The following is a 25,208-nucleotide window of genomic DNA, read 5'->3' on the forward strand; positions in this document are numbered from 1 at the left end:
AAAATAATCGAACTAAAACTGAATATCATCGTTTGTCTTCGAAATATGATATAGTATTTTTTTTAATCATTATTCATACATAATTTTGCTTGCGTGGTAGCAAAGAATGCATGATATGAAACGTTAGGAATTCCGGTTTGTATTCGTTCCAGTTCACGATAAGTTGAAAACAGTAACACCTATCTTTTCATTAATAATAAAGTTTAAAATTATATAAATACAAAACTTTGATAGCAAAATTATATGTTAACCAGATTATTTAATGAACAATACTTTTTTCCCGTTATTTTTAATTTTTGAAAAAGACTTTGCGAATAGGAGGTTTAGCGTAGAACGAAACGACGTTGCAAACGTTGACGTAATATCCGTTGCGTCATAACGAAGCATGCGCCTTGTCATTTTCATTGGTTGGTCATAGATTAAAATTATAATAATCTACCAATAATCGGGCCATCGCTCAAGTCTCGTTCTGTGATAAGTCTTCTTTTAAGGTGGTAGTGGACTGTCTGATGTGCATTTAAAGTGATTCAAAATAAATATACAACATGATTATCAAGGAATAGTGAGTATATAATGTTAAGGTTATACAAGTTTGCGAATACAAATCGATTTTCGGGCAATCTACTTGAAAATTTGCCACGGTCCGCCTAGTTGTCCCATCTTATCAGTAAAGTCCGTTCTTAAAGTGAAGCTCTTATTGTAGCAATTAATTGAATCAGTTAAGTTTTAATGTCGAAATATAGGAAAAGTGGTGACAGTGACAGATCTTTAGGTCAAGGTTTGTCCGTGGAAGTAGTGAATTTCCGCGGACTTATTGAACAGATGTTAGTGTCATTATTGGGACTTATATAGTGAAATTAAACGCAATTCTCTTTGTTTGCAGCCGTGTTACGCTCCCCCTAACAGTCGAAGAGGTAAGAGACTTTTCTTATTTCAAATTGCGTTATTTCAAGGACAATAGGCCTTTGCAACCAGTTAAGTTGCAATACTCTCAAGAGGTGTGAAGCAATGAGGCTTGATGTACGTCATTGGCCAACCTCTCCAGAAGGAAGATGCTGTACAATAATTTAATCAAGTCACATAATTATTTATTCAACTATTCTCATTAGATTCTTCTGACAGTAGTCTTATACATTGCTTTACTCTTCATTTGTAATATTTCATATTTTATGATTTTTTACTGTCCTGTTTTTACTCATGTTTACAATATTTGAGAATCTAGGTCAACAATATGTCATTGATTTTTCAACAAAAAGTAACAGCTAACTAACAAGCACATAGCTTAAACTTTTTGAAAGTTTTTTGAATACAGTGTCCTTCAATATTTTTTAACTTTCATAAACAAAATGTTCTACACAAACATTAAAAAGGTTTTAACCTCATTGACACTGGCAGCATAGCAGCCAATTTTTTTTTAAGTTTAGGTACAATTAAGTAAATTACTATAAACAAGTATTTTTAAAGTAACATGAATAATAAGTTACTGTTTTTCGAGAGGCATGTAAAACTATAAGATCCGGCTGTCATTTGAACATCTTTGGCAGTTGTTATGGGTAGTCGGAAGACAGTAAGTCTGAAGATCAGTCTTACCAAGAGGTATAAGGTTGCCCAGGTAGCTGGATTGAGTAGTTGCTCATTGTAAAACACTGGCACTCAGCTGCATCCAGTTAGACTGGTAGCAGACCCCAAGATAATTGAGAAAAGGCTAGGCAGGTGATGACAAAAATAACAAGTTATGGTTTGAATAAAACATTAGAAACATTTAACCTGAGTTAAGTATATAATGTAAGTCTTAAAAATAGAATATAATTTACCTTGTTAGTCATGTAAGGTCTTATCATGGCTGAATAAAATGTTACCGTTGTTATCTGTTGTCAAATGAAGTAGTAATCGTGTAATAAATATTATTGGATACTAAGCATGATGATAAAATACTTACATAGAAATGCAATTTCCTGTTTAGTTAATTTACTGATTTTCTGTATTACTTTTGTAAGAAGGATGGAGTTAAAAGTATCACTGGGAAGATACATTTGCAGGGCTCCTGAAATTTTATTTGTAACTAGCTCTTTTCTCACATAATGATAAAATATGTTTATGTCACTTGAGAAGAGTGTAGCTTTTCAACAGTGAAAGAATTTTTAAAATTGGTTCCAAAGGCTAACGGGTACAAAAGAGCAATCAAAAAATTTTTCTTCTGTATTATAATATGTATTAGTATAGATAATTCGAGATTAAATTCAACATATATTTCCATTTGATACAATCACAATCTGCACCTATACAGGTAAAAAAGCTAAAAAAAAAAACAAGGGCTCCGTTTTGTCCAGATGAGGGAAGTAATCCCCTTAGGATACACAGGAGAACAGCTAATATTAATATAGACATCAATGTATTGTCATGAACGCAAATGACCATTGCACAAGGCATAACATTTAAGATTCATACAAACTTGCTAATTTCATAACTGACCCAGTTTAGTAATGCATGCATTTATTATAATATATCCAAAGTTTATTGAGTCATCAACATTTTGGTAAACCGGTTTGAGATTGCTTATTCATAAAACATTGTGCGATGATGACATCTTTACATTATGTACCTACATTAACTTGAAATTCAGGAACGCAGTAGTAGCATTTCTCTCCTCTTAGGCTACTATAAGCCTGGCATAATCTGTAGATTAAAAGGCTTGTAAAAAAAAAAGAGAAAAAAAAACTTGAAATTCTTTATGTCCTTGGAAAAACAGTACCTAGCTTATAGCCTTCCTCGAGAAATAGGCTTTACGGCACAGAAATAATTTTTCAAATCCGCCCAGTAGTTCTTCAGATTAGCATGGTCAAGAAAACAAACAATCAAACACTTCAGCTTTATGATTCACTAGATTTTACGCACAAATTGCGATATTTAGGTAGTCTATTAGCAGTTTTGAGTTCAATACTTCAGGCGAATAATTAAGAACCAAAACATGCTCGTCACATAAATGTTGACCGTGCCGGAAATCGAACCATTGCAATGAGGTCAACCAGTACTGAACTTTTTTGAGAAATTACCCTGAGATGTGGGTAAAACCGCGACAAAACAGTTGTAGTTGATTATAGAAATTGGATAGAAAAAAATTGAATAATAAAAAAAAAATACCTTAAATCACTCTTAAAGCACCTTTTTTGCTGATAGTACTATAAACTATCTAATAATATTATATCTGTGCTATCTATGGTGTTAATAAATTCCTATCAATATGAAGCTCATATTGATAGGAAATCTTATCAACTCTCCTGCGGATTCCTGGGAACTATATGATAATATTGAAATCTCCATATTAATAAACCTAATACCTACTCGACCTGCATGGCAGAAATTAGTTGCGTAAACACATAATCATCATAAATAAGTATTTAATGTAAAGCTACTAAATAAAAATATATTATAAATAATGAATAATAGTACTGACCTTGTCATACAATAAATAAAAATTACAAAAAACCTCAATGACGAGAAAAAAGTCTTCCTTATGATTAATTTATGGTAGCGTTTATACCATTAAATCATTGTCTATGACATCTTTATTGTCTATGATCGTAAAATAACAATGGTCTTGTTTGTTGATGGGGGGCAAAGTTCTAAGTGAACTGGTACTTTAAGTTGCCTCGTTAATAGTATACTAATTGACGGATAAATATCCTATACAAATATGTTTGTTTTTTAAGTAAACAATGTTCTTTTAGAGACTTAAGTGCCCTTTATGCCCGAAAGTTTTAAATTTCGCGTCCTCTCAAAGCTTTAAATATCATGGTATTTCAGAAGCTATTTAAATGGGCCTGTACTTTAATATGTCAGATGGGAAACTTCATATATCCGCTTCTTACGATCCTCTGGGGATAGTAACTCTATATAACGTTTGTAGAGTCCTGAACTTCGTTATTTATATCTTACGCCACCGCATTGAATACTGGCTAGAGGCGATGGGGCTCATGAACTAGCTTAAGGTAGCGATTTCACCCGCATCCCGTGGGAACCTCCGCACGAACCCGGAGAAAGAGTAGCCTTCCTCGATAAATGGGCTATCTAGTCTGAAAGAATTTTTCAAACACACGGTTCATATTAAATACCCGCCGAGTTTAACACTAGAGATGGGTAACTCAGGAGTGATAGATAAAAAAGATATGTATCTTTCCGTTCTGATCACTCACTCTTTGTCATCATCATCATCATCCTCCTGCCCTTATCCCAATTTTATTTGGGGTCGGCGCAGCATGCATCACTCACTCTTTGTATCAGTTCAAATCCGAATGTATCAGTGTATCTTTAACAACTCATTCAATCGTCGTCCGTTTGTATCTGTGTTGCACTCGCACACACAGCGTTGAGCGGCTCGCGTCACGGTTTCTCATCGGAAAGTCCAGACATCTCTTTCGCACTTCCCTACTTAGAATGTTCTGTCTCACTTTCTCGATACTGAGTATAAGTGTTTGACCATTATTTTTATTTATTTATACGATTTACACGGCTTTAACAGCCAATTACATAAATCGTAAACTTAAATTTAAAATGAAAAATAAAAACTTAAAAATATTATAAACTGATACACGAATCTATCTATCCTAAACGAATCTATCACTCTTAGTTCGTACTGATTTAGTGATACATTGGATTGAATTGAACGAAGTGAGTCACTCTGAGCAACAGTACAATGTCACTCGCGGATACGAAAGGATATAGAGATACAAAAGAGTGATACATATCCCAGTGATCAAAAGATTCATATCAATCTTTTCTTTTCAATGATACGTTTTTCCCATGTCTATTTAACACCGTCTGTGATATTGCAGCACTAGTGATGTAAACACTACTGCCACAATATATCGATAAACATGTCAATATCGAGAAAGTTGCACTGTAAACTAGTGTTTATGTATCTACTAGACAAAAATGTCGACAATGATTTCATAACGTTGTCAGTATTCTTATGTCATGTTTTTCACATCACTCATCATTGTTTGCATGCGACTGGAAAAAAAACGTTGTTGACGCAAGGTCAACTAAAATCGTTAGTTACGTTAATTAGTCCCTTAATGTTATATATTCGAGTACTATATCAGATAATAACTTCCGTCGACAGGCGGTTGAAAACAAGTACGTACGAGATTTTTGCTGTCTCAAAAATTACCCTTATCAGTGGTATTTGGCAATGGTCCAAAGAAATGTCTGAATGAAAGAGATGTATAGACACGTAGATTTTGTTATCTTAGAATTTCCTAGTTGCATAATGCTACCTAGATTCGGGTTCCGTGGATACAAGCCGGATCAATATGTCGTTTTAAATAGAACCGCTTTCGCCTTGAGACTGCTCTGATTCGACAGATAATGTTGCACTCTGCAGTTTTCAGTATTTGTAGCAAATTCACAGGCCATTGTGTTTGTTTTTACAATTTATTTTCAAGTATGTACATATGTCGAAATGTTGGATTTTTGTTTTTGGTAGGAGAAGGCCAATAATTTATGTATCGGTACTAGATAAATACTTATATCGTATTCAATTTGACAATTATTTGTAAACCGACTTATTGTGCCAAATATGTCAAACATAATTTTACCTAACCATAATTTTTCATATCACCAAATTCTATAAAGGCTATCTAAGGTGTCTGGCTGACAGCGTGGCCCAGCAGGGCCAAGGCCTACCGGGGCTTCGGGACAGTTCGAAAGAGTTACCGCGGCCGTGGTACATAAAAGGCCTATGAAGGAACATGGGTTTTAGTCAGTAAGAGTCTGACACTCCCTCACGCTGCTAACCCAAAGCGGGAGGAGTCATTTGATGATTAAAAAAAAATGTTTGTCCCAATGTGAGTTCATTCTATTCAACCATTAGTAGGTATTCTCATGACAACTGTTTAACCGTGGCCACTATATTCTTCATTAAGCCGTACTTAATTGCCTTTGCTCGTGTCAAGAAGTCAAGAGTAAGGAGACATGGAGTTATGCAGCAGCTAATTATAGATATTTAAATGCGTTATTGTTTGTTCTACTATTATAATTGGTCACGCGATGTTGCAAATAGTTGTTTGTACGTGAGGCAGCTGTTACTGGGGAGGTTTTAGCTTTTATGTTACTTAGAAGATATTTTTAACATAAATAAATTGTTATTGTTTACACGTGCTGATTGAATAATGCTGCAGATTTTTAAACCCGCTGATCTTATGAACTATTGGCCCGATTTAAAAAATGAGGCTGTAAGGCTGCGATTTTCCGAGTGAGCGTAGTAGTAGCTCCCACGGGACGCCGCTAAAATCGCTGACGCAAGCTAGTATTTTAGCTAGTACAATAACGCTAGGTTAACATAGATTTTGTTCAGTTAATTCCGAATGTTTTCTACTAGAATTTATCTCGTTGTGATACTGTTATATTCCATTTTTTGACAAAACTAACTAAAGTGGAAAAAAGGTAAAACAAATATACGGCTGTACACCGTTTCCCAAAATACAAGCTCAGGCTAAGTTTGGGAATCAGTACCAGTAAATGTTGTGCAATTCATTATACAATACATATATCCTCCTTTTTCCATCATGATCCGTCGTAGGCCTTTTATGTATCAGGCCCGCGGTAACTCTTTCGAACAATCCCGCAGCCCCAGCGAGCCTTGGCCCTGTTGGGCCCACTAAATATGGGAATGTATTAACTGTTTATTATTAACGATTTTTTAAAGCCTTTTTCTCGTCCCACTTGCTGGACACAGGCCTCCTCACACGGAGCAGGATTGAACTCTAACTGGCGACAATAATAATTAATTATTTATTTTACATTCCATTTTTAATCTAGTTGTTTTTCTCAACAGTACCAAGTGGGCCAGTTGTACTGCGTCGCTGAAGTCTCCAAAAACGAAACTGGCGGCGGAGAAGGAATTGAAGTTATAAAAAATGAGCCCTTCAAAGATTATCCCCTACTCGGTAAGTACCTTATTATTATATGTAGGGCCAAATTCACCGACAGCATAAACGTCAGTTCATTTAAAACAACGGTTTATTTCAAAAATTGAACGTGTAAGTTCCTAGCAGCTGTTTTGAGAAGAACGGCATTTATGTTGTTGGTGTATTTGGGCCTAAGAATACTTGGTCTTCACTAGGCTTCTGAATTCACGAGTCTTGCACTTAGGTCAGCCGTGGAATCATTCAAATTAGAAGTAGATTGTATGGTCACACTAGGTCCTTAGATAAGCATTGGCTAGGCAAATGGTGTAGCATCCCCGCAATTACGTCTTTGGTCTTGTGTAATGTCTTGTGTAACAAAATTGTGTTTTCCCTGAGATTAAATTTTTTTGACATTATTCATTGCCCTTCAAATTCCTGTTAACCTTATGTTAATGATAAATTAGTACCTACATATTTTTTTACGAATTTATTCAGTAAGTTAGTACACATAAACGTAAAAAATAAGTAGAATATACTTATCATTCTGATTCTGAAAAACACTATTTCCTTCAGTGCGCTGCAAAGCAATCTGTCCTTGCAAGATAGCTGCATCATAATGACGTTTTCAACTTTTGTTGTTATTATACAGTTTTAGACCTTAAATGGCTCCATAAATTAATTTTATAATCCTAATACATACACACATTTTACGTGACAATTGAAAACTATAAAATAATTTATGTATAGGTCCTTAGATAATAATCTGTGGACTAATGTTTATTGCATGCATTGGTGGGCGCGGGTCCGTTATTTATATCTACCACCTACGGAAACAAATCGTTTCATACATGAGCATTCTAGCAATTGCACAAGTTACATTGGACAAATCATAATATCAATTTAGACAAGTAAATAAATATACCTTCTATCGAAAAAATAAAATAAAATTGTAAGCTGATAAAAAATGCAGCTAAAATTTTTTAACAATAAATGTTAAAAAATATCGATAAACGCATCTTGTACATCACTATTTTTAAAATAAACGTGTCACGAATCACTTATTAATCTTTTTAAACAGCAGACTAATAAAATAATGGATAACATTCGATATATCATAGTGACATAGTTTATCAAGGGCAGTGTTTTATGTGAAGAGTCAGCTGTTTTCACAAAAACGATTACCGAATCGATACACATGGTCTTATAAAAAATCGATATACGTACGTATGTCCTTTCAAATAGGTTCAGTGTCAATCGCATTGGATCGTTCGCTCCTGTACTAAGTTCTCACGACAATATTCATGATTTAGACCAATTAACCTTTCGGTGTTTGGAGTAATTGATATTGATATAGAATATTTGTGAGCCCCTTGGGTTCGTTTTGTATGTAAATTGTAACCAAATGTTTATTGCATTGGGTTTTCCTCCTGTTTGGGTTTTGTCGCCTTGCTCTGCTGGGTCGCAAGCAATTGATCTTTCTGGTGTTTTATCGCCATTTAATGTTGTTTTCCTTGCGTATTGCCTCTTCTAAGCTCAATTAGTGCCGTTGACAACAAAAGGTGTCCTTCTGAAATCAGAAAGAATAATCAAAGGCTGTACCTCCGACACACTTTCGGGGAATATTAGAAAAGGCATTAAGACTTGTCTAATTAGCTTAGAAAACTTAGAACGACAGGCTTAACAAAAATGTTCCATCTGACCAACGTAATATTCTTAACATAATATCTGTAGATTTTAAAGATTTTCATACAAAATGTATTCCTCATATCAACGATATATGAATATCGATGATTCTTAAAATACATTGTAAGAGATTCTAATTGCGAGTGTGTTTCGCAATTCACGTCCTAACCTTACCCGTGTTCTGAACACAAGTGGAACCGCCCTTTTGACCTCCACGGCCATTAGCAATTGAACATGAAATCTAGACGATATTAAAACGTATCTTCACGTATGTAAATGATGTAATATTAGTGATTCTAGAAACTGGTCTTAAATTGTAAATAAACTTGATTTTTTTGGAACACGTTTTGGTTTGTAATACTTTTTTTTATGAAAACTGGTTTTCAGACGAATCTTTGGTAGCAACAGAAAATTACGTGCGTGTTTGTTTTATTGTATGTATATGAAAAAGTTAAATGATTCTTTTAAGGCCTCGGTTAATGGTTTTACCAAAAGACGCGTAATTATATTATTGAAGTAATTTTTAGAAGCTAACCCCTTTTATGTAAATAAATATTATGATGGTAAATAAACCTTATAGTCGCTAGTGTTAAAACTCGTTCGAGAAACAAAAAAAGTCGAAAAAACGTAAAAGATGTAACCAAAAATATTATTCGAACTAAATCTGAAAGACCTATGCATTAATGACATATGATCTCCTGCCTATCAACACTTCAAAGTAAATAGTATCCGAACTACACTAGTAAACCTATTTGGAGGTCCGGTTGTAAACTGTGGAAACCATGACTAGACTGTAGTAACACATGTGTGGAAACCAACACAAATTACAGGCTACTGTTGGTATTGTTGTTGACGTATCATTACGGCGTCGCAGGAAACATTGCAACCACTTTACTAGCGATCGCGTTCGTAGCTCGTTCATGAATAAAAGCAAACCTTGGGTGTTGTTTATTATTGCGAAAAGATGCCCGATTCCTATAAGTAATGAATGAAAAGTTATAGAAAATACGACAAAAACTACTTTCCGAAAACAAAATGAATCGTTGCTTGTTTTTGTACACAAGATTCAGACGTAAACAGATGGGCAAGGCAATATAATTCCTTTTCAAAATTGAAGAAAAATCGGAACGAATTCAGCTACCCCAAACTGAATTCGTTCAGATTTTTCTTCAATTTTGATAAACTACCCCAAGTTTATTTTATCTATAACGTTAATAAATTCAAAGACCAAACGGGACCTTTCCCACTTGACAGTTTTCCCATAACCCTCCATTTCTGCACCACGATTGGTCTCTTAAAATCTGATACGCTGCAAAATGAATAATAATATCAATCATTCATCAAAATTGTCCCTAGTAAAAGATAATAAATCTTAAATTGTGTAATGTAAGTAATACAAAATCTTGAGCAAAAAGTATCACAGGACAATGTAGGTTAAGACGACCAGCTTGACAACTTTAAAACTTGTTTTGCAAATAGCATCATAATTGATCGAACCCGTATTCTGACAAAAACCGTAGGTATATTAAAAGGTGCTAATTTACGTTAAGTAGCACCAACGATAACCGAATCATTTTCAGTTGTCAAATCGCCGATTTGAACAATAGGCGGCAAGTATGATCTGGTTATGGTTTGGATATCGTTATACTGCGGATTGTTTCGCGATTCGAGATAGCATTTTGGAATAAGCTTCTTATAAATTATGTCGAACTTCAATCTTTAATCGAAAAACAAGCATTGTTCGGTTATTGTGTTCCGCAGATAGTTAAAAAGTAAAACTGAATCTTTAAAGATAAACCACAGATTACTATAATAGTTACTAAACTATTGGTTGGCGGTGACGTCAATTAAATGAACAATAAAACATTATCGTTACACATTTGGCACTTAACTGCGTTAGTCGACACGCATTGTATTGTCAGCAAGCGTGTATCTTTATCGATATATCGATAAGTTTAGCGTCACGTCACTTATGAGACATTTTTTATTTAAATAACTTGTTTCTATGTTTTATTTATTATCCTTTATTGCACACGCTATTTTATAAATATATAAACATTTTGGAGAAGATGTAAAAGGGCGAGCTTAACCCAGAATAAGGTTATTTTACAGAAAACCGAATTGTAAGAAAGAAAGCATATATCAATTTGATAAGCGCACTGAAGGATACTGCATATTCCATATTCTGGCTAGGAAGTAGACAAAATACTGATCAGTAGTACATAGTAGTTTAAAACCCATTTTATTTTACACTCATTTCGTTATATTGATTCTATATTTATTTTCTTAATCTATTCCCCTTACAATTTTCTCTGTTTATTATTTTTATGAACGCTTTTCTAGACAAGAAAGATAAGAAAGGCTTACAGGAGAATGTGGTGGAGTTGAAAGCGACGGAGTCTTCAGAATGTGGTACCTGCCCTGCTTGCAACGCGGCCAGTATGCTTTCAATCTTACGCCTAGAGTATGAATAGATGTAGAGCACTGGCTTTTCACTAAAGTGGCAAAATATTTATTTGCAAAAAAAATATATAATAATGGTTTTTTTTTTCATAAATGAAGTACATTGAGCCACATTTAACATTCCCATCATATTTATGCATTTTCTTATTCAAAGAGTAGTCAGTGTGTTCTATGCCTAAATACAAAGGAAAACACGTGGGAAGTGATGTTCCATAAATAAATAATATATGAAAAAGCCAGTGCAGGGAGCGCCTAGCAGTAAATACCATTAAAAAATATCTTGGTTCCATTAAATATTAATAGTTCTGTGACGTATTGTTTTTATATTTCATTTAAGTATCATAAAAGTTGAGCATAATGTAACGTGGACGTTATTCATGATAGCTAGAAAAGCGTACTTATAAAAATCGTATTTTCAACTCAGTATTTAAATATAAACGTGGCTACCTCATTTGTTTCGTTTTAAAGGCCAACATCATTTTCAGGCACAAGTCCAATTGACAACTTAAACATGAGTTTTCTTAAAACAACTGTTCACCGTGAATTTTTCGAAGTAAACAGTGGTTTTAAGAAAAAACGATGTTATGTTGTAGGTAAACTTTGGCCTAATACGTAGTTAGGGGATATTTGCAAAGGCGCTCTCTAAACGTTATCTTATTCATACTCTATGGTTTCAGTAGAAGTAGCGTGGGTGCATATTGTATTAACATTCAGACTGAAATAGAATCGTGTAAAACAGTATTTTCCTGTAAAAATACGTGTCTTGTATACATTGATTACATTTCAACGGCGGGATCGCGAATTTGTCCAACGATATTGGTCTATTTTAAGTAGTTTCTTTAGGGATGAATTGGTATTAATTTTCGCTATCGTTGTATCGTATGCTAGATTACGGTGAAAATAAGAAATAAGTATTTTCCTGAAGAAATAAGTATTTACCTGTATCCAATCTAATCAAGTAATTTCGCCGTTAATCATATTATTTTGTGTAGCAGGAAACAAACGCAAAATTAGTGCATGGGTACAAAGTACATTATGTCAAATACAATATTTTAAGTAAGCAAATACAAAGGTTGATCATGATTATTTCTGTTATCAATATCTTTCACGCGAGTAAAGCACTTCCTATAAAAAATTGCCACGTTTGCTTACACTTAAGCACCACTTTACTTTACTTTACTTTACAATTAGTACCACTGTACTAATTCAAAAATGTATTCTGTATGAAGAAATACTGCAAAAGTTACGTCAAATTCCAAATTAATGGCGTCCACGGCCGATTTCGGCCACGGCGTCTGTTCTCATATAACGAGACCAGCCAGCTGCGCAAGACATTATGGTGCTGACACAATGATTTGCGCAGACACAGGTGCACTCACTATTCCTTCACTCTCATAGCCCGATGGGACGGCAATCCGACACCACCGGAGTGAGATCAGGAGCAGCACCGACATTAACGTGCTCTCCGATGAACGGAAGCCCCAAATACCCTTATGTCAAAGGATATTCCTTTTCCTTATTTTCGTTCGATGATTTTGACAGAAAAATACATTATAGGTACATACCTACAATAGTGCACCCACAAAAATAGTCCGTAGTTAGGCAGTATACTTTGAGCTATTTGCAGTCGTAAATGATTTTTATTATCAGTAGTTTAATGTTGCTAGTATTTGTTATATTAATGCATAACGTCAGGTTTCATGATTTTTCATGATTACGAATTTTTTACACCTATGTCTTTAAAGATTTCTTTATTTACCACAAAAACGTTTCAACGTCAGTTTAACACCTTTTTTAGACAAGTGTTTGACACATGTTTAAGTTTTTGTAGTAAGACCATTAATATTTGTCGATAAATCAAATTTGTACTTTTCCTTATGTTACTTGGCTGTCTACTTATTGTTTTTTACATGGTGGTCAATTCTATAAAATCTGAATTGATTATTCTCCCCACTATAGGTATGTATTTTAGGTGTATATCCCAAAACATCTAAACTTGATCAAATGTTTTGATATACCTCTTAAATTATATGCTTATAATACTACTCCTTTGTGGATAAAATCCATACTCATTCATATGTTCACCTTTCCTACGATTCATTCATGCAGTTCGATTACGGGAACCACAGATACCCCACGAAGGCCGCGAGATAGCGAAACATTCACTCAGACCGTAACAACAGCTTTATCTATAAACCACATCCAAACATTGACATAGGCTGTTACTACTTAACGTGTAGTCCGAAAATATTATCTTCTCTATTACATAGATAATTATACGCATTGCGTTATGTGGCCTTATAATGAGGTATATTCGTTGTTGCCCGTAGTTTCCCGGGAATCTACTTCCCCTACTAGGAGAGAAAATAGTTTTTCCCCGTCTCCACAGTACCTGTCTCTACGACAAATTATGTCACAATTGGTTCAGCTGATTTAGCGTAAGAGACGTAAAAACATACTTTACTTTGGCATTTATAACACTAGCTTCGTCCCGCGGTTTTAATTACATCCTTAGGGAACTCTCTATATGTCATGGCATTCAAACTACATTAGGCCCAAGTTTCATATATGTAAATCCAGTCAATAGTTTTGGCGTGAAAAAGTTACAATCATTCATCTTACTGGACTTGATTCCCTGATGAAATACACATAATGTAGAATGTCAATTGAAGCTTTACACATATTATGTAGAATTTCAATTTAAGCTTCGAGTTTTAAATGCCCAAATTCATTCCCAGAACCCTTATGTATGGGAATTAAACATAATGGGTGTTACGAAATGTGGGTGTATTATTGGGAGCCATTTGCCTAAACCCACGTGTTTGAGGATAATGTTACTCGTAATGTGCGTGGGTTTTATTTGTAATACTAGCTGGTCGACGCAGTTGCTGTGGTGTCCCAAGGGAGCTTCTTGTAACAGGATGAAATATAGCCCTAGATATTCAAATAAAGTGGCTTTCTATTGGTACTTAAAGGATTTTTCTAAATCAAGTGTATTTCAAATAGGCTCTTGTGAAACGTCACACTAGTTGCACGGGTCCAAAAAGTTAGTCCCATAGAAAAGAGCCGGCACGAAACCACGTGGACAATTTTTTAAAGAAAGTAATATTTTCACGAGGACTCATCGTCATAACGATAATCTGTTCAGACAACCAGTGGAGTAAATGGGTTGAGGACGGAAAAGGCTAGACAGATGATATTAATATAGATTGTGCTATGGCAGAATAAGTAGAAGTAGAATAGCCGACCCCAACGTAGTTGGGAAAAGGCTCGGGACATGATGATTATGTATTGGCAGATTGCATGAAATAACCAGTATAAACTTAGATCCGTCTCTTCAAACAGAAATGAATTTTCTTACATCAAAAGCCCCAATGAATACTTGCTTATAGAACAGACGACTTTATACACTATTCACATAACAATTACAGCTTATTGTTATAAACTATGACGTAATGTAAGTTTACACAGATGTTCCTTCTGTGGTGGTTGGTTGCGTCTGTAGAATACATTGTTCATCGATGACTTTGCTGTAGGTGAATGTCGTGGTTTGAAGCGCTGAATACCTTTCACTCAGTTGGCCAAGCTGTAAACAGATCGAAGGATTGGGTAATTGCACTAAGGCCTAGACTCGACTAAAGCCTAAACGTTGAATTTCGTAATTAAAAAATATCATCTCCGCCAACATGCTCTACTTAATTAGTATCCCGGAGCAGATAAATGATAGTCTGGGTGTAATGAAGCTAGTAAATACTTTTTGCACCCTGAGAAAGGCCTTCTACGTCTAAAATATTATAGTGTGTGATATTTAAGATATATTATGGCAAGTTTCATCACAATCTGTTCAGCCATTTGCACAAGAAGTTACAAACGCACACCTCTACAATAACGTGCTATCATAAACAGTTTCACACCAACAGTGCAAGCCAAACAGCTCATAAAAATCACAAATCAAATACATACAAACAACTGGAACGGGCTGATGACATAACCGATGACGTCATCGTTTGAACTCAGGACATAGAGAACAAAATGACTAGCGGAGGTGCCACAACGGCGCTGCGGTATAGTTCGAAAGAGTTAAAGCGATCCTGATATATAATAGACCTAAGTAGGAACATGATGGGTACAAAACAGTAAGAATCTGACACACCCTCATGCTGCTAACCCACAGCGGAAGGGTATTTTTATGATTCCCCATAAAAAAATGTGCTACAATGGAAAAGCTCCTAAAAAAGTAGCGCGCCTAAATGCGGGTGTGCGGGAGACGAGGCGTTACTGTTTCCGCCCTTATACGCCTTTGGTACCGACCATTTTTTGTGATACCAAAAATCGTTGACAAATGTCTCAAAGAACTCGAACGCCTCGCTCACTCGTAACTGACCGTTTTGATTACACCCACCGTTTTTGACCTAGAAGAAAACGCCTGACCTACCTGCATTATGGCATCTCCGCTCATCTTTCTACTCCGTGACTCAGCCTCAGGGTCGGGAGCTCGCTACCTCCGCTTTGTGCCACGTCATGCAGTCGTATGTAGTGGATGCAGGAGTACCTATCAGCTGATGCATTGCGAAGAGTGCTCTTGATTGGAACTTAATTAGTTATTTTAGGAGAGATGGAGATGCTTTTTTTTCAAGCGCGAGATGTAATCATAGTTTTAATTTTTCAGTACTTTACTATACATATAAATGTGGAAAAATGTATCTCTCGCGCTTTCACTCATTTTAAAAATTCTGAACCAATTTAAAAGAGTACAAAAATAGTCTAGACCCTGAGTTTCGGGTTCGGAACGAAGTTCCCTCGGGTCATGAGGTAGAACCACGTTATTTGCTTGAAGTACCTACTGAAAAGATTTGATCAAAAAGATTTCGTTTGGTAATTTAGCACATTAAATTTGATCCCTAAAATAAGCGATACAGTGATAATTAAAACATGGTAAATTCACCAAAACCTCTAATTAAAAAGTTCTTTCCCCCTTGACAGATGCCACTTATACCTACATAAGCTACGATTTAATAAAACCAAGTAGCCATCAACGCCCAGTTGTCCAGTGAAATCAATCAAAAGCTTGATTGCGAGAAAGAAAAAAACTTCAGAGTAATAAATAGGCTTGCTCGCCTCAGTTGACAATCGTAACCTTTACATTGCGTAATAGACGGGCTACTGTTGTTTAAATGGGATGAAGCCAGCTGTGCAATAATTTTGTAAATGCGATTATATTGGCTGGTTTCTAGAAAGAAGAAAGAGAAACAATTCGTTACTATGGGACACTTGACGCAAAAAGAGGGGTGTTTTGATAGCTGTGTGTCTGTCTGTGGCACTGTAGGTATAAAACGGATGAATCGATTTGCCAGTAACTAAAATATGGATGAATTTTGGGGTATATGTTTGGATAGCACATTCACTGAATGGATAATAAATAATTTAAATATGGTTGATGTATCCTGGATTTAATATTCCATCTATAAATTCCAGTCTCAGTACTGAAATTTTTGAAGTATGGCAGCCTTATTCGCATATTGTTTTGAATTAATTTCAAGTTCACAAACATTACATGGCATGAAAAAAATCCTGAACATTCACGTATTCTTCAATGATGTGGCAATGTCGCAACACTCACAACCCTAAGTATTGCCCTTGAGATCGAAACCGGTACTTCTTAACCTTCTTCGGCTGTAGGTCAACGAGCTAGCCACACAATTTTGATCCAGTTTTGATATTCCACTTAAATATTTCCATTTTTGACCAAATTATTTACGTTACACAACGTTTTATGTGAGGTACCTTTTTGAATGCTAGCTGCAAACTGCAACTGCCGATCGCACTTGCCGTGACTCCATGAAAACAATTGATATCGAAGGGCACGTGCTGCTGCCACTTTTATCCAAAACGGTTTCATGTAAATACATACAATCCGGTAGTGCAACGCGACCGACTTTACGCAGTCGCGGCATGAGCGGTCGCCAGTTGCAGTTGGTAGTTGGCATTCAAAACGTACCTTAAGTAGATGAAATCTTTGAATATTAATATTTGTATTTATTATAGCGTGGCTATGTATGTATTATTTTCGGTATCAATAAGGCGTATTCCAGACGGACGTATTCCGGTGTCCCGGCAGTCTTAACGTTGGCAAAAACTTGGGTTTCCATTATTACATGAGCTCTTTTCCAAGTCAAAATTTATAATGGGGCATAATCCCTTTACCACTTTCAAGTGTTGTGGCTGGAAAGAAGATGCTATGGTACAACATAAAATCTTGAGAACTCTGTGTCTCATAGCTAAAAATGTGTGTCTTCTTTCGAACGCTCCCCATATTCTAACTATCTGTTGTTTTGCTTACTTAACATAGAGGAATTTGACATTAGTTGTAAGAGGCTAATGTCAAAATTCTATCTCTAGTAATCAAATGAACAGATAGATAAATATTGTGATTGTGTCCTTAGTCAAACCCTACTACTGATCGAACACCGGAATACATCAATCTGGATAAAACTCATAGTATAAACTCAATAGTCAAGTCCTAACTCCCAATACTTCTCTCTCTAGGCGGCAAGTTCTCATCAGGCCAGTACACCTACAAGATCTACCACTTGGCGTCGAAGGTGCCCGCTTTCATCCGGCTGCTGGCGCCCAAGGGCTCGCTCGAGGTACACGAGGAGGCATGGAACGCGTACCCATACTGCCGGACTGTGCTTACGGTAAGTTTATTGTATGTAGATGACTTTATGTCAGGAAAACGGGGGAGCCACAATGAGGGTTTTCTCTCCTTTTTCTGCCACCGGGTGGCGCCACGTATGCGTCTGGTCCAAACAGCTGTCAAATAGTATGGAATTGTAGGGTCCGAACTTATTGCTTATTGAAATTCTGTGAAATTGCTTATTGTATTATGGACTACGATCAGAATAAGGTTTCCGAATTAAAAATTGAGCTTAAAAAGAGGGGTGCAAAAGTCACTGGTACGGTAGACCGCACGTCAGTGGTAACTGTCATGCACCTTAACTCAATAGTAATAAGTACGATTTTCCTATAAAACTGTTACCACTGACCTGAAGTTGACTGTACTAAGGAAAAGGTCGTTGAAAGGTAGATAACGTAATGTACTAGAATTTGTTTACACAATATGGTTTAGTTTTTTATCCACGCAACCCCAATTGTAAAACAATAATGCACTTCTTTAAATTAAAAAAATAAATAAAAATATAGAATAAAAAACCACTTAAATCGTTCACGGTTCATAGTAAACATAAGCACTTTGACAGATACCTGGACCTGACGCTCCAGTGCTGCCACCTCGTGAACGCCATTTTAGAAAACCCTCATTGTAAGAATAGAAGTGGCGAAGGGTGGGTTTTGGGGGCTGGCTTTTGTAACACATACAAGTTGGTATAAATGATAAACTGTAGGTCCTGGCTGTCATTTGAACATCTTTGGCAGTTGTTAATCAGAAGCCTGACAACCAGTCTTAACATTGGTTATTGGGTAGCCCGGGTAACTGAGTTTAGGAGGTCAGACAGGCAGTCGCTCTTTGTAAAACACTGGTACTCAGCTGCATCCGGTTAGACTGGAAGCCGACCCCAACATAGTTGGGAAAAGGCTGTGCAGATGATGATGATGTTAGGTAGTTTGGAAAACTTCGATTTGTTCAACTATTTTTGACGCTGACCGTACAGAACCATTCCGCTGTTAACAAAACTATTACACTTTAAGAACGATAGCAGATAGCTTTTATCTTATCAAACTAATAGTCGTTTAATCAAAACATTTTACTTCACAAAATTCAACCTTAAAACCATACAAATAGAGATTACAATAGCTGGTATATAATATACGGAAGGCGGGCTATCATTGTTTTATACTATGTTATGTATGAAAAAACGGTTAGTGTCAATTTATATTCATTTGCAGGTAAATACCGTTAGATTAGATTGTGCTTATCTGATGGATTTACCCCGATTTGGTTAAAAAAAGTATTGATCCTTTTTGTAGACGTTACGTTTTGGGGATTTTTTTTGTTAATATGTTTTGGTATGTGTATTTTCCTAATTGTTAATGTTAGACTAATATTGTAAAGCTGAAGAATTTGTTTGAAAGCGCAAATATCAAAACATTTTTTTGAAAAATTACAGTACACAGCCCATTTGTCAAGGACGGCTACTGTTTATCCGGGTGCGCAAAGTAGTTCCTAGTCGACGCTATCGAAATACTTGGGTCCGAATTTAATCATTACTCTAAGTCACTTACTTCTAAGTTGGACGTTTATTTACCAAATTGTGGTCTCTAGCCTGTCAAAGCTTCTTATATTTTACAGTGGACTTTTTTGGAGGTGTTAGATTGCCACTCTGCCTCTATTATGTTATACTTGTAAATGTAATGTTTATAATTATGCTGCTTACAGAATCCCGGCTACATGAAGGAGAACTTCGTGATCTGCATAGAGTCCCTGCATTTACCCGACGCCGGCGACCAGTACAATGTGAGTCAAAACTTTAACCTATTCTATTTTATAATAAAAAAATAAAAGCAAATACGCAAATAGGCAGTACGCCTGACTTAAAGTTTGTACATAACCGGGTTATGGAGGTCAGATAGGCATTCGCTACATGTAAAACTGTTACTAAGCTGAAGCTAAGTCCAACCCCAGTGTGGTTGGAAAAAGGCTAGGCAGATTATGATAATAATTATAATTGTTGATGATAAGAGATACTAAAATAAGCTATTCTAACCAAATCTGAAATATCCATATGCTGGGCTAAAAACTAGTCAAAACACTCGGAAACAAAAAAAACTGATTCCAAAAAGACCGACACTGCTTTTCTGGGAATATCCGAAGCAGCAAATACTCCATAACAACACCATTTATTTCCAAATAAAAACTACTCTATAACTACACAATATAAAAACTTAGTACCACACACTCGAAACAGACATTCACATATTTACCAAACGCAACATAAATAATGTTTCAAATAGGTAAATAAGAAGTTAACAAGACACATTGAAATAATACTGACAAGTGGTTTCAACAGACTCATTGACAACGGTGCAAAGATCGCTCATACTGGTTTACTTGACATTGAAAAATAAATACTTATTATATGTAGTCTACTAGCCGTCTTCCCGCGGTTTCACCCGCGTCCTTTGAGAACTACTGCCCGTACCCGGATATAATATAATTATAGCCTACTAGCTTCCGCCCGCGGCTTCGCCCGCGGAAAGTTCGGTATTATCGCGTTTCCAAGAGAATTCTTCAAAAGTCCGGAACAAAAACTATCCTATGTTCCTTCTCAAGGTCAACTCTCTCGGTCTATTCAGTGGTTTAGACGTGAAAGCGTAACAGACAGACAGACAGAGTTACTTTCGCATTTATAATATTAGTAGGGGTGTTACTCGGGAAGAGTGTATTGAAGAGGGAATTTTTCATATCGGTTCTGTAGTTTCGCAGCCTGTAGGGTACAAACAAAAACATGTTTCATATTTATTATATTAGTAGTATAGTATACGTGAACACACTTATAATGGCTGTAATTTAAACGTTTATAACTTTTAAGTACTTAAAGTAAATTACGTGGCGTCTTTTTTTATACATTTATGGTTATTTTGCCACTTTTGAATGATATGGCTGGAAATAATGTGACTTGTGAGATGACGTCAAATAAAGAAGTATGGAAGAAGATTATTGTTGCGACCACAAATTAAATAAGTAGAGAGGTATCACACATAATTATTGTTATTGAAAATATTATCCTATGTTATACTTTTACCAGTTCCACGATAAAAAATACAAACATCAGAATTGGTAACCCCCTTTTTGTGAAATCGGCAATCAATAAAAACTAATATGAATTATCTAGTTGAAACCAATATAATCGGTGTGGTGCCATACTAATTGATAATCTTAACATCCTATTACATTTGACGCGAAGAACAACGTTCGAAAAATCACAACATTATTTTAATTGATAGATTAAACTTTTAGTACGTAGTAAAACTATGTTACTTGTAGTAACATAATGTAGTAATCTTTTATAGACTGAGGTAATGCTGAAATAAGTTGACGCTTGCTCATCGCACAAAGATAGAAATTGGTGGTTAAATAATCCTAAAAGGCTGACGAAAGACCTAGCTAGCCTTTTAGGGTCAATTCCCACTGAAAGAGCAGCGGCCGGCAGCGGCCATAAGAGCACGGAAAATGTAAAGCCGCGTACGCACGTACGAACAAATTTGTTGCGTTACATGATATGCAACAACTTGGTTCGCACGTGCGTACCACTATCGAACATCGAACACTCTGTTCGTCAAACATGTTCGCGGCGATCCTTGTAGTGTGTTCTGTATGGACGGTGTTCGAAGCGTTTTAATAACTTCACAATCGACCACTTCCAACGGCGCCGTCATGGCTACTAAGATAGAGTTCACGACTGTTGTTCGCGAACTCGACTCGAACTGTGTTTGCGTTCGTGTTCGAATATGCCGTCCATACGTACGAACCAAATGTTCGGGTCTGGTGTTTGTGTTCGCTATGTTCGTGTTCGTACGTGCGTACGCGCCTTAAGAGCGCGGCGCGGTGCGGCGCCGCGCGGCCCGCCGCGCTCGCGCTCAATCCCTTGCAATTACGGCCGCTGCCGGCCGCTGCCGGCCGCTGCTCTTTCAGTGGGAATTGACCCTTACAGAATAAAAAATCACATTATTTTTATTATAAAGCAGAACCTTTTTTCTATACGTTTTTGAGCGTGTTTTTATTTCTTTTTTATCTGCAAACTGATGAAAAGATTGCAATTAAACCTTGGCAGCAACATAGCTAACACATCACAATAACATAATTAGCCTACTTTGTTATCCAAGTGAGGGAAGTAGGTTGTGCAAAAATCACGTAGAACGACTTAAAGATGTCACGTATGTAAAATGTCAGCAATTACGCGTAACGAAGGGTAATCACACACATAATGAGATTATGAGAGGTGTGACGTAGGTCAGTCGAGGTTGCCGCCCCGAAATGTGTATTGAGTTCATGTAGAAATTCATAATTTTGTTGCTTTGGAGTTTTAAGATTGTTTCAATTTTTGGTAATGTTGTGATTGCCTTCCAAGTGACAGAAGATTGTTTAATATGTGGCTTAATAAAGTTTAAAAAAATAGCTGTAGATTAGATGCACGTTGTTGAGATTGAAGCGTTTGCCTGCAAAAAAAATTGTAATGCTGTTGGTGTGCAAGTAAATAAATTGTAAAATAATATTTAAACACCTGAATATTCAAGGGAAAAGTTTGTTTATTTCAAGGAAAAGACTTTCCCTGAAAAATAATTCGATTTGAGAATTTCCTCCTTTTTGAATTCGGTTGAAAATAGGCACTTTTCTTGAAATTATTGAAACAGCCATTCTAGGCCTAATTGTTACTTAATATGACTAATCATACAAATATTTGCGAAATTCACCCGGAAACTCTTTTTCCAACAAATCAAATAGATTGCATATTATCACGATAATGCGCCGTGATAAAACAACAGATGTAACGAATTGCTAATTTTTATTGAATAGATATGAAATTAATTAATTCGTCATAGCGCGACATGGATATTTTAATTTAATATTTGTAAGTTTTTGATAAATTCGGAATAGGTTTAAATTTTAAATCAAGATTGTAGTCACGTTTGATTAAGCGAGAATACTCGTTTTAGTCATAATTGTTATCAGCTTTATTAACCAAAGGTTAATTCGCAAATTGTGTTGGATTTTGGATGACCTTTTCTCTTCTGCTTCACTAAATAACTTGGAAACATACTATACATACGCATTCATGTACCTGTACCTGTTAAGGTACAATCATTTTCACTTGAATGCGGAACTCAAGATGAACAAATCCGGAATCCGGAAAAGGCTTGATTTCTATTGAAAAATCGCGTTGCAGATCGCACTCACACACTGACACTTCATGTAACGTTTCCCCGAAAGATGTTTCTTCTTACGAAAATTTAAAAAACCCAGAGATTAATCCTGCGATATGGTGACCCTTCTCCAGAGGACCTAACAGACAGACAATAAACCCATAAAAGTAGTTAAAGCCTTCTCATTTTCTCAATCGTATTGTATTTTTCAAATATATAATTATGTTTCTAATTCCCAGGTACACGAACTGCCCCCGGAAAAGCTAAAGAACCGCGAGGTCGTCCACATAGACATCGCCAACGATCCTCTTTCTTCCGCCGACTACAAGCCTGAGACGGATCCCACCAAGTTCAAGTCCAGTAAGACCGGCCGCGGCCCCCTCGTCGGCGCCACTTGGAAGAACGATGTCAAACCCGTCATGACGTGCTACAAACTCGTCACTGCTGAGTTCAAGTGGTTTGGCCTACAGGTTGGTACTTCAGGTTTTAATACAATGTTAGGGCTAAAGTCGACTACAAGCTAAAGACGGATCCCACCAAGTTCAAGTCCAGCAAGACCGGCCGCGGCCCCCTCGTCGGTGCCACTTGGAAGAACGATGTCAAACCCGTCATGACTTGCTACAAACTCGTCACTGCTGAGTTCAAGTGGTTTGGCCTACAGGTTGGTACTTCAGGTTTTAAAAGATTGTTTGGACTAGAGTCGACTACAAGCTAGAGACGGATCCCACCAAGTTCAAGTCCAGCAAGACCGGCCGCGGCCCCCTCGTCGGCGCCACTTGGAAGAACGATGTCAAACCCGTCATGACGTGCTACAAACTCGTCACTGCTGAGTTCAAGTGGTTTGGCCTACAGGTTGGTACTTCAGGTTTTAAAAGATTGTTTGGACTAGAGTCGACTACAAGCTAGAGACGGATCCCACCAAGTTCAAGTCCAGCAAGACCGGCCGCGGCCCCCTCGTCGGCGCCACTTGGAAGAACGATGTCAAACCCGTCATGACGTGCTACAAACTCGTCACTGCTGAGTTCAAGTGGTTCGGCCTACAGGTTGGTACTTAAAGTTTTACAAGATTATTAGGCCTAAAGTCGACTACAAGCTAAAGACGGATCCCACCAAGTTCAAGTCCAGCAAGACCGGCCGCGGCCCCCTCGTCGGCGCCACTTGGAAGAACGATGTCAAACCCGTCATGACGTGCTTCAAACTCGTCACTGCTGAGTTCAAGTGGTTTGGCCTACAGGTTGGTACTTCAGGTTTTAATACAAAGTTAGGGCTAAAGTCGACTACAAGCTAAAGACGGATCCCACCAAGTTCAAGTCCAGCAAGACCGGCCGCGGCCCCCTCGTCGGCGCCACTTGGAAGAACGATGTCAAACCCGTCATGACTTGCTACAAACTCGTCACTGCTGAGTTCAAGTGGTTTGGCCTACAGGTTGGTACTTAAAGATTTAAAAGATAATTAGGGCTAAAGCCGACTACAAAGAGATGGATCCCACCAAGTTCAAGTCCAGCAAGACCGGCCGCGGCCCCCTCGTCGACGCCACTTGGAAGAACGATGTCAAACCCGTCATGACGTGCTACAAACTCGTCACTGCTGAGTTCAAGTGGTTTGGCCTACAGGTTGGTACTTCAGGTTTTAATACAATGTTAGGGCTAAAGTCGACTACAAGCCTGAGACGGATCCCACCAAGTTCAAGTCCAGCAAGACCGGCCGCGGCCCCCTCGTCGGCGCCACTTGGAAGAACGATGTCAAACCCGTCATGACGTGCTACAAACTCGTCACTGCTGAGTTCAAGTGGTTTGGCCTACAGGTTGGTACTTAAAGATTTAAAAGATAATTAGGGCTAAAGCCGACTACAAAGAGATGGATCCCACCAAGTTCAAGTCCAGCAAGACCGGCCGCGGCCCCCTCGTCGGCGCCACTTGGAAGAACGATGTCAAACCCGTCATGACGTGCTACAAACTCGTCACTGCTGAGTTCAAGTGGTTTGGCCTACAGGTTGGTGATGGCATTTGTTCAGAGAGAGTACTCTACGTTTGAAGAGGCTTATTAAGTGCAGACCTTTCCTAACTTGTGATTACTATAGGCACTTGCCTCTTAAGTTGCGGAAACTAAGTTTAGCTACTTATTTACCCACCAGGGGCTTATATTGTTCTAAAAAAACACATATTTGAAGTCCCTTTTTGTTTTTTTATTACAGAAATGTCAATTGAACTGTGGCTTTTTGTTTTTTTTTTTCGAATCTGCAATTTTTCACTTTAATCTTGTTTTTTCTGGTCC

General features: G+C 37.0%; 1 protein-coding gene across 1 annotated transcript in view; it reads left to right on the forward strand.

Annotated features, from left to right (window-relative positions):
• The first annotated feature begins 349 nt into the window (after positions 1-349).
• Positions 350-25,208, forward strand: part of Vib (vibrator) — a 29,240-nt gene continuing 4,381 nt past the window's right edge. Inside the window, exons 1-6 of the mRNA XM_064040291.1 lie at positions 350-562; positions 884-914; positions 6,836-6,947; positions 17,601-17,752; positions 19,450-19,527; positions 23,174-23,404. Coding sequence (XP_063896361.1) covers positions 546-562; positions 884-914; positions 6,836-6,947; positions 17,601-17,752; positions 19,450-19,527; positions 23,174-23,404 — 621 coding nt within the window. The 5' untranslated portion in view covers positions 350-545. The remainder of the gene's footprint in view (positions 563-883; positions 915-6,835; positions 6,948-17,600; positions 17,753-19,449; positions 19,528-23,173; positions 23,405-25,208) is intronic.

The sequence above is a fragment of the Helicoverpa armigera genome, chromosome 22 (assembly GCF_030705265.1).
Source record: "Helicoverpa armigera isolate CAAS_96S chromosome 22, ASM3070526v1, whole genome shotgun sequence".
Classification (NCBI taxonomy): Eukaryota; Metazoa; Arthropoda; class Insecta; order Lepidoptera; family Noctuidae; genus Helicoverpa; species Helicoverpa armigera.